This window comes from Erinaceus europaeus, chromosome 4 (genome assembly GCF_950295315.1).
Source record: "Erinaceus europaeus chromosome 4, mEriEur2.1, whole genome shotgun sequence".
Lineage (NCBI taxonomy): Eukaryota > Metazoa > Chordata > Mammalia > Eulipotyphla > Erinaceidae > Erinaceus > Erinaceus europaeus.
Window position 1 is genome coordinate 55,933,858 of NC_080165.1, and position 16,171 is coordinate 55,950,028.

The window sequence follows — 16,171 nt, forward strand, 5'->3', positions numbered from 1 at the left end:
CTGTTCCCATCACCAGAATTCTGTGTTACCATTCCCTCCATTGGAAACTGTAGTGGTTCTTTCAAGATTACAAATATGGGTGACTATTATTTTTGTCCATTTTTTCCTATGGTCCTAACTTCTCTTTCTTTTTAAGTCACACCTCCACATATTGCTTTTTCTGAATGTGTTTCCTTTATTCCTATTCTTCCTGTGAGTCCTGATGGGATTGGGTTTCAGAGTCCTCCAGTCATCTTCCTCTCATATTATTCCCCCTCTGGGAGTACAGACCAAATTCTTTATGGGTTGCAGAAGGTGGGAGTTCTGGCTTCTCTGTGTTTCCCCTGGGTATGGATTTTTGACAGGTTTATCCATGCCCCCAGACTGTTTCTATCTTTCTCTAGTGGGACTCTGGAGAAGGGAGGTTCTGGGAGCACACTGGAGAGGTCATAAGCCCAGAGAAGTCAGGATGTCATAGTAGCATCTGCAACTTGGTGTCTAAAAGGTAGTTTAGATATGAAGCAGGAAAAAAATGTTTAATAAACAGGAACCAGAAAGTAGGAATAGAGCAAGTAACAATAGGGATTTTAGGATGGTAAGAAGCTAGGAAGTCTAAGATATGATCCTAGGAGTGCATGACTAGTGATATTTTCTTTTTCAAAAAAAACATTTTTTATATTTATTTATTTTCCCTCTTGTAGCCCTTGTTGTTTTTCATTGTTGTAGTTATTATTGTTGTTATTGATGTCATTGTTGTTAGATAGGACAGAGAGAAATGGAGAGAGGAGGGGAAGACAGAGGGGGGAGAAAAAGATAGACACCTGCAGACCTGCTTCACCACCTGTGAAGCAACTCCCCTGCAGGTGGGGAGCCAGGGGCTTGAACTGGGATGAATAGTCATATTTTCTTGAGCTTAATAGTTAACATTGAGGTGAACTAGAAATATCGTCTGGGAAGATGTAGTCAGAGTTGCAAATGAAACTAGGAAGCAGGATTAAAGCAGAGAAAAATTCCCAATCTTGAAGAGAATATATAAATACAATTTACTGTTTACAATATCAGTCTGACCCAAAGCCCATGTATATTCCTATTTAGCATAGGAATCTATGTAATCTCGGAGTCCTTGTCAATCTATGATCACAGTCCATGGTCACAACTGGGAACATTCTAGGCTGTGCTCATTTTAGGACCAGTCATTCTTGAGTGGCAGAGTAGGCTGACCCAGTCTCCCTTTGGAGAATGAGAAAGTTCCTCCCATTGCTACTTTATAGTGAGGGCATGGTCCTTCAGAGGCCCTCAAAGGGCTTATGATGATGTTTATGATGGCAGTGACCAGTGATAGTGAATAAGTAGATCTATTAGAGTTCTAGGCTCATTATATTTATGGGGGGAAACATAGGACCCCAGATTATGGGGTAGCGAGGTATTGACCAAAAAGGCCATCATTTAGTGAGCTGGTCTCTCATTGGTTTTTGTTTGTTTATTTTTTCAATTTTTATTTATAAAAAGGAAACACTGACAAAAACCATAGGATCAGAGGAGTACAACTCCATACAGTTCCCACCACCAGAACTCTGTATCCCAACTCCTCCCCTGATAGCTTTCCTATTCTTTATCCCTCTGGGAGTATAGACCCAGGGTCATTATAGGGTGCAGAAGGTGGGAGGTCTGGCTTCTGTAATTTCTTCCCTGCTGGACATGGGCATTGGCAGGTCAATCCACACTCTCACCCTGTCTCTCTCTTTCCCTAGTGGGGTGGGGGTCTGGGGAAGCAGGGCTCTGTGGGACTATGTGATAGCTTGGTAGAGCATAGGGGAGCTCTCCCATCCTTGGATGGAGGTCTGGATAGACACCCCACTTATAAGTCTCTCTCATCATAGAGGTGAGCCAAGAGGGAAAAAGTCTCCCAGACTAAGCTTGCCTTGTTAGTCTCTCAAGCCCACAGAGACCTCAATATTTCTCTCCATTAACTGTAGGCCACATGGCCGCCTACTTTAAGATTCACTTGCTCACAGTTCACAGAGGAGAACACACCTTATCACACACTCCTAGCAGTGCCCTTTGATGTCCTTAATTTGCTTATCTTCTCTCTGTCTTGCCTTAATTGGTTCAACCCCCCTCCTCCCCTCAAATGCCTTTGGATAATTAAATGCCTGCATCAGGAGACTAATTATCTTGACCTTTAGGTATCTGCATCAATTCTTGTCATACCAGCCCCCTACCATAGGGGCAAGCTGACCTTTAAGAAACCTGTAATTTCTGACATATTTGGATAATGTCCCTTGGTTGGTTTTCTACTTAAAGCTTGCCCACCTGCTAATAAACGAGACCTGAGATCTGAGACCTGAGATCTGAGATCTGAGTACGCTGCAGGTCTCCCCGGTATCTTTACTTCATGTCGTCCCTTGCGCCATCAAGAAAGAACCGGTCCATTACCTTTCTCCTGGAGATCACCCCGCCAGAAACCCCAACAGGGCTCCAAGATTCATTAGTGGGTCATCTGCACAGGGAGTTCCAGTAGGCATCATGGTAGCATCTGGAACTTGGTGGATGAAAGAAGAGTTAACATAGAAAGCCAAACAAATTGTTGACTAAATATGAACCTAAAGGTTGGAATAGTGCAGATGAAGATGTGAGGGTCTCTGTTTTGTAGATAGCTAGTAGGCCTATTTTAGTTATATTCCAAAAGGCCCAACACTGTACTAGTTTTTTTTTTTTTTTTCTGAGCTTGACATCTGATATGCAGGTGGATGTAAATTACTGTCTGGAGACATGATGTTATGGCTGAAAAAGTGCTAGAAAGCTGGATCAGGAAAAAGAGTAGCTCCCAAATATGGGAAAGGTATATAAATATTGTTGACTGCAAACCCCACTGATTTGATTTGCAGCCAAAATAAGAGCATAGGAGCCTAGGTTTGCCTGTTTTTTCAAGGATTATGTAGTGTTCTCTGGAATTGTGGATTGATTATGGCTAAGTAGTTATGTGAATACAAACTGCACTGACTTGTAAACATTTTGAAAAGAAAAATAAATCATGCATAGATGTTCATTTTTAGATGCAGAATTTCTAAAATGTAAATCAGAATTTCTTTAACCTTTTTAATCTATAACTCATAATGTATTTCTTATATTATAGGTAAATAAGGCAACTATATTAGAATTCATAGAGCTTAGAGGGTCTACAAATATTAATTATGCATATAGAGGATAATAATTTAATTATGACTATTTTAAGTGAGAAGATGAGAAAATCAGAATCATTTTGGGAATTTAAAATGTTTTTCTTCCATTCCTGTCTAGATTGATTCTATGTGGAATAGAAAGATACTAAAAAATATATAAGTGGGTTGGTGAAATAATTCATTGCGCAGCCCCGTCACGACCACCAGAGAGACTGACAAAGTCATCTCCTCTAGACCTGCATTCAGACTTCAAAGAAGCTGGACAGAAGGACGGGAATGGGTCAACGCATTCTTCTCCCCCTGTTATTGCTACAAACAATTATACTGTCACAATTGATTAATAATGCTTTGGCAGTGCCTGGTGGAAATGGAGAGTCAGAAGCACCCCCTCTCCCTTACACAGGAGCATATTTGAAAGTTACATTATGAAAGTGGAGAAGGTGGGTCAGCATAGACAGACAAAACAAGTCATGTTATGACTTGCCCCTCATAGAAACAATACAGAGATTAAGGCCTCCCAGGTACAAGTTGACATATTAAAACAAAGAAAGATTAATAGTTAAACTGTACCAGACCTAGATGAGCAGTGGTCCACGACTAGTCAAAGATCTGTATGCCCCCATAGAAGATTAATGGTAGAGATAGCCCTCAACAAAAGTCTAAAACAATTCTGGGTATGACCTCCCCTGGGAACAGAACGATACAAAGTATTGTACCCATTCTTTACAGTTATGGGGGAATAACATGTAGCCTGCCAAAGTCACAAGACTATTGTTACTTCTTTATGAGCTGGTTGCTTAGACAACCTGAATGTAACTTGAAAAAAGTATAAAAGCTAATGCAGTTTCACTATTAAAATGAGTCCAGATTCACCCTCCAATAGAGTGTGGTGTCTATCTGTTCTCCCTCGCCGACTCCTGACCCACCTGGGAGGTTGCCTTCAAGACCCCTGACCCTCCTGCTGCTCATCCACTGAGTGGTCCGCGACAATTCATGTGTATAATGTGCTGCTTTGTCATATGTACACACAGATTTGATACCAGTCCCACTGCATTGATGGAGACTTTGTTGCTGTCGTCTCTCTCTCTCTTCCTGGCTTTATATAAAATTTTTAAAATTATAATGATAATAAATATGAATGTACCCATGCCCTTTGAATTCTCCATCTGATGAAATCAGAGACCTAACAGGTAGATAAAAATTTGTGATACATAGGGAATGGGTGGTGGTTGAATGCATCTGGTTGAATGCAGATGTTACAATGTGCAAGCATCTGGTTTCTAGCTCCAAGCCCCCACCTGCAGGGGGGGAGGCTTTGCAACTGGTAAAGCAGTGTTGCATGTATATCTCTGTCTCTCTGAGCCCTCTCTATTACCCCTTCCCCTCTCGATTTCTGGCTCTCTCTATCCAATAAATAAATAAAGATAATACAAAAAGATATTATAAAAATTGTAATCAAAATCACAGATATATTAATGTGAGCTGAGAAAGATTTTAAAGTGAGCACTATTAATACTCAGAATTCACACTACTACTACTTTTATAAGTGTTTTACATATATTAATGTAACATTCATGCCAAATTAAGGGAACACATACTTTTATTTATATTTTCAGATTCATTATCATACAAGGATCTGAGGTATAAAAAGTTTATAGAATTTATTCAAAATCATTGACTTGTGAACAGTTTCAGTATAATTTTTTTAATTTGTTATTAGTGAGTTAATGTTGACTTACAAAATTATAAGATAGCAGTGGCATAATTCCACACCTTTCCCACCACCAGAGTTCTGTGACCCCCCTCCCTCCACTGGAAACTGCATTAATTCTCCCAAGACCACACATATGGTTTGACTATTATTTCTATAACTATTTATCTATATTTACATGTATTTGCTCATTTTTTCCTATGGACCCAAATTCTTCCTATCTAAGTCAAACCTTCTACTTTCAAGTGTCCTTCCTTTTTTTTTTTTTCTTCTCTCTCTGGGTCCTGATGGAATTAAAGTTCAAAGCTCTCTGGTCATCTTCCTTTAACAATCACCTCTCTGAGAGTATGGTCATCAGGATTTTAACTCAGTTATTCAAGTTCTAATAGCAGTAATAAAATGTTTTACATAAAGAAAGAAATCTGTTTTTAATTCTATTCATATTTTGTAAATATATTATCAGTGTATTTATTATACATGCGGGTCAAAGTTCTCTTACTTTCAGTTTTTAATATGTTTGAGTGGCAAAAGAGAATTCACATCTGAGAGACTATTAAGAAGGGATGGTCTTTCAGTTTTCTGAAACCCTTCAAAAAACCACCCAAGTCTTCTATCAAGACTCCAAATTTTCTCAAGGCTGATATCCCCTGGGCATATTGGAAAGATCTCAACAGGAGAAACCTATGGACAGCCAAGAGTGAGTAATGTGGAGGAATGGAAAAGAAATCTGCTTCTGTTGTCAGCAGCGGTGAGAGTGAGAAGTTCCAGGACGCCTTCATCTCTGCAAGAAGTACTTAACATATGTGAGTAGCACATGAGTGTTGCATTTGCTGAGTGATCAAACACAGGAGAGAACTGAAGGAAAGTAAGTAGGGTATTTGGGAGTGACGAGAGAAGTGAAGGAAAATAACTAGAGTACTTTGGAGTAACAGAGGGCAAGGAAAGTTATAGTTGTGCCTTCATCATATGGGCAATTGTTGGGGCCAGACAAAGGCCTGTGCTAAAGTCAATCCTGTCAGCAGTTGTTTATTTTCTCCTCTCCACCTCTTCATTTATTAGAGAATAAAAAAAGACTTCTTGATTAAGTTACTTTCCACAGATCTAGACAGATTTATCACCAAATACTGATGATTGAGATGAAGGCTATTTTCTTAGGAAAATTACCTTTTTGTGTGTCAAAGCCTACCCTGGTGTTTCCTACAGGATAGTGTTGTTTGAAAGCTAGGGTAAGTCACTTCTTAGAAGTACTGTGAATGTCTTTGGCTATGAGCTTTTTACACTCTGGGTCATTTGTCATTTCTTTCTCTAGCTATTTTCAGGATCTCCTGCTGTGTCATACTAATTTCTGGTCTAGAAAAGATGGTAGCTTTTGTGGACTCTTCTCGGCCAAGAGACCTCATCTTTATCCTGATTTTCCAGATGTCCATATGGGGCTCAGGTGAGAGTCCCTACCCAGATTCTAGAATTCTTTGAATCCAAGGACTACATTGCTCCATTACTTCTTACATATGGCTGTTTTTTTAAAATATATATATTTATTTATTCCCTTTGTTGCCCTTGTTGTTTTATTGTTGTAGTCCTTATTGTTGTTACTGATGCTGTCGTTGCTTGATAAGACCGAGAGAAATGGAGAGGGGAGGGAGGGGAAGACAGAGAAGGGGAGAGAAAGACAGACATTTGCAGACCTGCTTCATCGCTTGTGAAGCCATTCCCCTGCAGGTGAGGAGCCGGGGGCTTGAACCAGGATCCTTATGTTGGTCCTTGGGCTTTGCACCATGTGCAGTTAACCCACTGTGCTACCTCCCTACTCCCACAAATGACTGTTTTAACCTAATCCTTTATGTTGACATAATGATTTATCTACCCACTTGTAAGAGTAAATAAGCTATTTTAAGATTATTGTAGAAAGAAGGGTACCAGACAGTGGCACACCTAGTTAAGCACACACATTACATTGTGTAAGAATGCAGGTTCAAGCCCCTAGTCTCTACCTGCAGGGGGAAAGCTTCATGAGTGGCAGTACTGCAGGTTTCTCTCTATCTCTTGCCCTCTCTACCTCCCCCACTCTTCTAAATTTCACTCTGTATCTAGTAATAAATAAAAATAAAATTTAAAGCGAGATGACCATGCAGAATTACTTCACTAATGTCTTCTAATGCACTGAGAACTCAGCTTCACAAGGAATATATTTTCTGATGCTCAAGGTCTGACTAAAAACTCCAATCTTAAGATTTTCCAGAATGCTTCCCTTCTCCTTAATAAAAAATACTGCCAGTACATTAAAATAATTTTAATATATAATTACCCTGTTGATTGATAAAAATACTTTCTCTTGCTCACTACCATCTTCAACTGAATATGCACTGGAAATAATTGCTGAAAGAGTAAGGCCATGCCTATCAACTCTACCTGGTCTAAAGTGCTTTAGTTCTAAAACATGCAGGAAGGCCATTCTAGTATATACATATTTTGACTTTGACTTTATTTCACAGATTCATTCTTGGTGATTGGCCCCTCTGAGCCCATTGTGGCCATACTGGGTGCAGACACAGTGCTGCCCTGTCGTGTGTCTCCAGCCATGAGTGTGGAGAACATGGAGCTGCGGTGGTTCCGCTCCCAGTTCAATGAGGCTGTGTACGTGTACCAGAATGGAATGGAACAGACAGAAGAACAGGTAGTAGATTTCAAAGGGAGGACAGAGCTGGTGAAAGATTTCATCACTGAGGGAAGAGTAGCTGTGCGAATTCGAAGTCTCCGGGTCTCAGACAATGGAATGTACACTTGTTTTTTCAAAAGGGGTAGTGATTTTGAAGAAGCTATTTTGGAGCTGAAAGTAATAGGTGAGTAATTATCGGAGAATATAGATCATTCTACAAGAAATATTAATGTTCTGTATTTTATTTGGGAGGGGAATCAGGGAGAAAAGGAGAGAAACAAAAATTCATGTATTATTGGAGCTGCTCAGCTACATGATCAACATGCACTATTGCCCTTAAAGATCAGGATCTAAGTTTCTTATGGTGATGAACTTCCTCATATCAGTTCATTAACTGACTGGTAGGCAGAAGATAAGTTCAAGGGGAGAAGGGGGATGCAAGGGGTAGAGCTCACATTTTACCATGTAGAAGGACAAGGGTTCACGTTTTTTTTTTTTCCTCACTGGCAAGAGGGGAACTTCACAAACAGTGCAATAGTGCTGCAGCTCTTTCTTTCTCTATCCCTCTCTATATCTCCCTTCGCTTTCAATTTTTCTCTGTCTCTATCATCAAAAGAAGAAGGAAAATGGCTGCTAAGAGCTGTAGATTTCATCATATAGGCACCGAGCCCCAGCAATAACCTTGGTAGCAATTTTTAACAAAAGGTTCTACCTTTAGATGCAGTTAGTAAATCATATATCTGCGTTATCTTCATTCAGTTAACCTTTGTGCAGTACAATCACGTCTACACTCAAGAATTGGTATTGCTCCCCACTTCTCATTCTCAACATCGGTATAGTTTTATCTGTTTATTTCAGCTTGGACTTCAATGGTTATAGTCCATAAGGTTCAAAATCTATTTGGTCTATCAGTTCTTGTTCTCTAGGCCACGTTCTGTCGTACCTTGCTCAGAACTGGATTTATTTGCTTTCATTCACTACTGTCAGGCAATTTTAAGAAGACAGTTCTGTTTTTCACAAATATGTCCTTCCAGGGATATCAGAATTTGGTAGTAAAAATTATTACCTGTATGAAAATTTTCAGCCAAATAAGATTAAATAACTGAAGTGCCTAATATATTTCCTCCATTTGAGATACTGAGTGGAACTGAGCAAAACATACGATAATCTATATATTGTAATATCTTTTGAATAAAGATAAACTGATATATGGTTTCTGAAATCTTAGTGCCATTTCAAGTCTTTTGTAATATTTGAAAACCCTGTATTCATTTAGCTCACTGCGAAGTAATGAAGTCCTTTTCATTCACCCAAAGTTCTCGATGCTTTCTCTATCACCCCATACTTGGTGTCACTGTATAATATTGGGGACTTGGAGACAAAAATTACTCATCTAGATGAATGATTTCCATTTCAGGTCTGGGTTCTGGTCCATATGTTTCCATGGTGGGTCCAGAAGATGGTGGAATAAGGTTGGCATGCAAAGGCAAGGGATGGTTCCCCCAGCCTGAGATACAGTGGAAGGACTCAAGGGGAGAGAAGATAGCATCTCTCTCTGAAGCTGAAACCCAAGACAATGATGGATTGTTTCAGGTAGAAGCATCCCTCATTGTCAGAGACAGTTCGAAGAGGGATATATCCTGCTTCCTGAAAAATCCTTTCTTTGGACAAGAGAAGGTAGAAACTATTTCCATCCCAGGTGAGTATCACATAAATGTGACTCTAGACAGAAGTAAGGAGGGGTTATTTAAACTTAGGATGGTATATACCTGCTTTTTTTTGATAAAGTTTATGGGGGGCTCTATGTCAGAGCCCTTCTTCCCTAGGACTTCTCCTCTGAAGGTACCACTTGTTGTAGTTTGCTTGGTCCTTGCAACTTCTCTGGGAGCTAATGTATTCTTGGCCTGGAAAAATCAACAAGAAAGGAAGAAAGCACAAAAATTCAAAAAAGAAAAAGAGAGCGAAATACAAGATAAAGGTAAAAACTGTACACAGGTTTGGTGGGATCTATAAATTTATGGATTTGATAGCAGAGCTCTGTGCATATAGCTGTGTATATAGCTGGCATCTTTTGCAACATACAGACAGGTGAAGTCTCAAAGCAGTGTGCCAGGACTTGCAATAAGACACGGAACTCAGAACTATCATTAGAAAATCTGTTGCAAGAGTTCAGTGGAGGGGGCGGGGAATCACTAGTTTAAAGGCCAGGATTATAGTTACGCAAAATACATTCAAGCCTAAAGCTCTGAGGTCTTAGGTTCAGCCACTGGTATGGGTATAACCTATAGCTCAACAGTGTTCTGGTCAAAAAGATTCACTAGTTTAGGGGCTGGATGGTGGCACAACTGGTTGGGTACACATGTTACAATGTGCAAGAACCCAGGTTCCAGTGCCCAGTCCCCACTTGCAGGGTTAAGCTTTGCAAGTGGTGAAGCAGGGCTGCATGTGTCTCTTTGTCTCTCCCTCTCTATCACCCCTCCCCTCTAGATTTCTGACTGTCTCTACCCAATAAATAAAATTAAGTTAATAAAAAAGAAAGAAATTTTTTTTTAAAGATTCACTAGTTTAAGCTTTAAGATACAAAAGCTGGTCACACTAGAAGAGAAAACACAAAGCAGAGCTTGGACTGGAGTTGATGTATTGCACCAAAGTAAAAGACTCTGGGGTGAGTGGGGGGGGGAGTATATGTCTCGGAAAAGGATGACAGTGGTCCCAGTGGGGGTTGTATTTTTATGAGGAAAACTGATAAATGTTATGCATGTACAAACTATTGTATTTACTATTGAATATAAAACATTAATCCCCCAATAAAGGGGGGAAAATTGGTCATAGTAGTTCTCTACTAAGGTAAATTCTTGATCTAGTTGTAGGAAGTGGTATGCAGGATCTGGGCTTAGTAATATGGTTTAGAAAACAAATTTTGAACATTCTATAAGTTTCTTTTATTATTTTCATTTTTTAGAATCTCTCAAGAAAGATCTGGGTAAGTTCTCCATTTCTTTGTTCTGAAAGAGGAAATAATATCCTTGTTCCTTTCTGTGTACTTGCCATCCTCACAGAATGTTATTCCTTGCAGACTCAAGGAAGAAATTATATCAACAAGGTAAGTCAGACTGGTGTAAAGGTTGGGTCAAGCATGCCATCTGTCCCTATATTCTGATCTATTCACCTTATTGGTTAGGGAGGAGTTCCCCTCTAAATAGAGGAAATTGGTTAGGTATATGACACTCAATGATGAAAGTAAGATGTTAAAAGCATCTCACTTAAAAACTAAATGTATCCATGATTTAGGGAAGGAGGACACCATAAGTCTTTCTTACAGGGCCACTTAAGGACTTAGGGTTTGCACATGGTAGCAACCAAAAGGGTTGTGAGAGATGGGCTTTGTGGTAAAAAAAATAATAATAATAAATACCCCTGATTTATGTAGAAGTATGTGATTGATTTGTTTGAACTGATTTATTTACAGACTAACAAAAGAAGTGAAGTCATTAAGTTGAGAACGTAGATTAAGATAGGATTAAGGTAACACGGCTAAGAGGGAAGTTAGCTAGTGGGCAGTAGTTTCTCCTGCTGATGGGAGAACAGGATGGTGAGAGCAGAGAGCTCAGTGAAGCACTTGGAGTCCAGTAAGACTCAATGGTGCCAAGGTAACATTTGACATTTTATGATTTACGATATGTGCTCACAATTCAAGCATATCTCACCTTCCCAAGGAACTAGAATCTCATATTTTACACCAGAGGCAGAAAAATGTAAGAAATCAAAAGTCAATGAGATAGTTTACTTGCATAGTATGCTGTTTTGGTTATATCCATAACCCAGGTTTGAACCTGGTCCTCATTACACTGAAACAAGTTTTGGTGCTGTGGTCACTCTTTCTCTTTTTCATCATATATAAAGGTATGAATTGGGGTGAGAAGGGAAAGAGGGAGAGAAAGACAGAGAACAAATGCCCCCAGAACTGTCAAGTAGTATCATAAACCTTCACCTTTGGCGTAGTGCAGCAATTTACTTACTAAAGTGAAAGCTCTATGAGTGGGAGAATCTAATACTTTTGTTTTATTTCAGACTGGAGAAAAGCACAGTTATATGCTGGTAAGTAACTCATGTTTCTTGGAGCTTAAAGTATCCCAGGATTTCATTAGGGGTTTGAGTGCATTTTCCAGAATGCACCATCTTCTTGATATTTTGTTTTGAAGTTTAGACCCCCCCATCTTCAATTCCCCCAGTACAGGAAATATGGGATGCATGTTCCTCTAGTTTAAATTATTGCCATATTTTCCAAATGGTCTTTTTCTTTTTAGACTGGAGAAAGGAACAGTTCACAGAAGGTGAGTGATCTTATTATTTTTGTCCTACATGATCCCATCAGTACAAATGAGAAACTCTTGTATTTGTATGAAACCCCAATTATACCTTCTCCTCTCTTCATGTTTTCACTGTTATCTTAGTCACTGTGTACATATTAACTCGATTTTTAAATTTTTAAAAGGAGCTAATTTACTTCAAGCTTAAATAAAAAAATCACATAGTAGTTGTAATGAATGATAAGAAGGAATTTCTATGAATTAAATGTACATTAAAGGAGTTTCCCCAGGAATGAATGCTTAGTATGAGACTTGGAACTTAGTTCTGAGTAAATCCGTTCATGTAAAAAGGATAGAAAATATAGTTATTTCAGAAGGTAGTTTATTATATAATCAACCTGAGGCAAAGAGCTTGCTGCAGAGAAATATGAATAGAAAACAATCCCTCCTCATTGTAGAGTCTTTAGAAAACTTTGAATTATTTAGTAGCTTCTAGTGTATGCTACTCTGGGTACCCCATGTCTAAGAATGTTTCTTCGATAATCCAATCCTCCAAAAATTAAGAAAAACTCGAATATCTTACATAAATAACATTTTTTGTGGTGTGCGAAAGTCAAGCATAAACAGTTCTTCTCCTAGAACAACTTTTTATTTCAAAAGAGAGAGGAGTGGGGAGGCACGCTACAGAATTGCTTCCCTGTCCAAGAAGCTTCCGCTACTTCCACAGTGTTTCCATGTAGTGCTAAAGTTTAAACCCTTTTCCTCAAGCTTGGCAAGGTCTGCATTCTACTAGGCTATCTCCTGGCAGCATCTATGCAAATTCTTGTTAATTACTAGAAATTTTTGGCCTTACAAGATTCAAATTAATAATAACCAGCACTGTCAGCTATTGCCAATATTACTATTAATATTAGTGTTACTATAAGTATTGGAACTTAAAATTGATTAAGTGCATGTCATAGATAAGATATAACACTGTTATCCTTATCATTTACTATATGCATTATATGGTCCTATCACAGAGTAAATTAAAGTGAGACTCATAGAATCTAGGTGACCCTATCCAGGTTATTCCTGGATAACAAAGGAAATGCATTTACTATATGCATTATATGGTCCTATCACAGAGTAAATTAAAGTGAGACTCATAGAATCTAGGTGACCCTATCCAGGTTATTCCTGCAAAGGACATAATGACAACCAAAATGTAGATATTTCTGATTATGGAGCCTAGAAGTTCACCCATCAAACTATAACATTACATGAGAAATGAATTATTTAGTTATTACATAAGCCCACATAAAAATGACACCAAAGAAGTTTAAATAAAAGTAGATGTGATCTGGAACTAACCTAGCTTGTTTCAACAATAGAAAAAGCATATGGCTGAGGACCCAGATGACACAGGTTCAGTCTCCAGTACCACCATATGCCAAAGCTGAATGGTGTTCTAGTTCCTAAGGAAGAAAAACAAAGATAAAAATCTCAAAAAAAAATGTAATAAACATAGTCTGGATACAAATATTACCGAGCTTAATTTTTAAGAGCGCACATTAAAGTAATGTCTCTATTACTTTTATTTGATCAATGATGAAGAGAATGCACCCTGAAATACCGGAATAGTGAGTTTAAGATTGGACAGCCCTCTTTTCTGATAGTCACAGCCTCCCAGGAGCAGATGGTTACCAAGGGTTCGATTTGTCTCTGACCTTATATGAACCCTTACATCTTGCATCTCTAATAAAAGACCATGGAATGGATTGCCTTATCTATTACTTTATCTATTCTGTTTTTTCTTTCCATTCTCCCTTCCCAAGAGTTGCATTTTTCCCAGTCAAACAATTTTCCCTATGGAATGAAATGAAGGTTTTTTTTTTTTTTTTTTTCTTATACTTACAGTGACTGTTACTCTGGATCCAGACACATCTCATCCCAACCTCAACTTATCTGAAAGTAAGAAGCACGTGTCAATAAAAAGTGGTCCTCAGAGTCTTGGTAACTCAACAAGTCAAGACCAAGGGGATTATGAAAACATTCCCACTGTTCTGGGACAGAACTGTTTTAATGAAGGGAAATATTACTGGGAAGTAAAAATAAATATGGGGGAAGCAGCTGGACCTGTAACTAAATGGGCCTTGGGCATTTGCTCAGAAATGGCAAAGAGAGTGGGGTGGTTTGTAGAATGTCCAGAGAAACTTTTCTGGGCGGTGGAATATAAGGGAGGAGAAATAAGGGCTCTTACCGCCCAACAAGAGTCTCTGTCACTGAGACAGTTGCCCCACAGGATAGGAATTTTCCTGGACTGGGATGGTGGGGACTTGTCCTTCTACAACATGGTTGATGGGTCCCATATCTATTCTTTTACTGGAATCATACTTTGTGGAAAACTCCGTCCTTATTTTAGGCTTCAGGGTGCTGGCACATCTTTGACCTGCTTAACTTCAGATGATGATGATAAAACCCATCCTGACTGTTCTCTAAAGACCTCTGTAACTCATTTCAGGAGTTATGATATGGGTGTCTCTCAAGAAACTAGCACATTATTACCTCCCAAAACTCCAAGTGCCAGCATCTCTGCTTCTGCCTAAACTTCTTAGAGGTATTGTTTCCCAAGAAAGTTGTCCTTGGGTTAAGACTTGGTCAAGATCTCTAGGTATAATTCCAATAACTCCCAAAAAGACAGAGATTTGGAAGATGGGGATTTTCTTTAGCATTACTTTTAGAGAAATATAGTTGCTTTTTGAGCAGCAACAAATTACCAGATGAAAAGTTTAAACAAATGCATAGTCTCTTTGTTCTTGTGTTCAGTATGTGTTGAAGTAAATAGTTTTAAGTATACAATGCAAAAGAATGTCTTATTTACTAATTTTGTTTTAAAAAATGGTGGCAGTATAGGGTTTGACGTCACAGTTGACTGAAAACCCAATATATGTTATTATTGTAAAAACCTGTCTAAGTCTTTTGACAGTTACAAGCTCTTCTTTCATCTTCCTTCTTTTAAAAAAATTTTATAGGGGGCTAATGAATTACAGTATAGTCTTTAACACATAGGCAAAGCTTCTCATCTCCCTTCAGTTGGTGTCTAGGAGACAAACCAAATCCCCAGTGTCCCTTCATCCTATCCCTTACCCTCCTTTCCCAAATCCATTGCTTTGATACAACACACTATGCCCAGTCCATGTTTCATGCTCTCCCTTACTGTCTTTATTCTTAAGTTTCACCTTAAGATCATTAAGTAATGGTCATTTAAAATTTCTTTTTTATTAGGGGGATTAATGACTTGTTGATACATGTATGATATCTCCCAGCTCTCTGTATTTTCCTGTGTATGTGTGTGTGTATGTGTGTTTGTGTGTGTGTTTTCTCTCTTTCTTTTCTCTCCTTTCTTTTTTTTTCATTTGGAATATGGTTTCTCACCAGCCCTGTTACCAAAGGTCTGTGTCCACATCCCCACACCCTTAGATAACCACTATAGATGTCCCACAATCTTAGATATAGTTGCCCTTTTTCTCACATTCATATGTTCAATTCTCTATATTCCACATATGAGTGAAAGTATTCTGTAGTTGTCCTTTACTTCTTTACTGGCTTCATTAAACATAATATTCTCCACTTCCATCCATTTTATCCCAAAGGACACAATGTCATCTTTTTATTGCTGAGCAATACTTCATTGAGTATATGGACCATAACATTTTTATCTAGTCATCTGTCAAAGGGCATTTTGCCATTTTCCAAATTTTGATTATTGTGAATAATGCGGTTATAAACATGGGGGTACATACATTCTTTCAAATGAGTGATATTATATCTTTTGGATAAATGCTTAGGAGAGAAATTGCTGGATCATAAGGTATTTCCTTTTGTGTTTGTTTAAGAATTCCCCATAATATTCTCCATATTGGCTACACCAGTTTACATTCCCACCAGAGAGAGTTCCTCTCTCTCCACATCCTCTCCAACATTTATCTCACCTTGTTTTGCTGATAAAGCCCATTCTCAAAGGCATGAGATGGAATATCATGTGGAACTATGAAAAAACACAAGTGCCAGGAGCAGTCTTGAGGAAAAAGAAGAAAAGTGAAGGCATCACAATTCCTGACTTTAGTTTATACTACAAAGCAGTAGTGCTTAAAAACAGTTTGGTATTGGAACAAACATCTCCTATGTATTTTATACTTTTGGGCCTAAGAACCAATTTTTGATTCACTTTGTTTTGCCTATAAATGTATGGATTTAGTTCTGGACTTTATATCTTGTTCCATTGATCCAAACATTCATTTTTGTTATTTTCCCAGAGTACCACTCAGCTCTAGTTTATGGTGGTGCTGAG

At 38.5% G+C, this 16,171-nt stretch overlaps 1 protein-coding gene across 1 annotated transcript; it reads left to right on the forward strand.

Annotated features, from left to right (window-relative positions):
• The first annotated feature begins 6,231 nt into the window (after positions 1-6,231).
• Positions 6,232-14,426, forward strand: LOC103117415 (butyrophilin subfamily 1 member A1-like). Its single transcript, XM_007527461.1, has 9 exons — positions 6,232-6,310; positions 7,365-7,712; positions 8,946-9,227; positions 9,339-9,506; positions 10,491-10,511; positions 10,605-10,631; positions 11,600-11,626; positions 11,836-11,862; positions 13,738-14,426. Exons 1-9 carry the CDS (start codon positions 6,232-6,234, stop codon positions 14,424-14,426), a joined length of 1,668 nt encoding a protein of 555 aa, XP_007527523.1.
• The last annotated feature ends 1,745 nt before the right edge of the window (positions 14,427-16,171 follow it).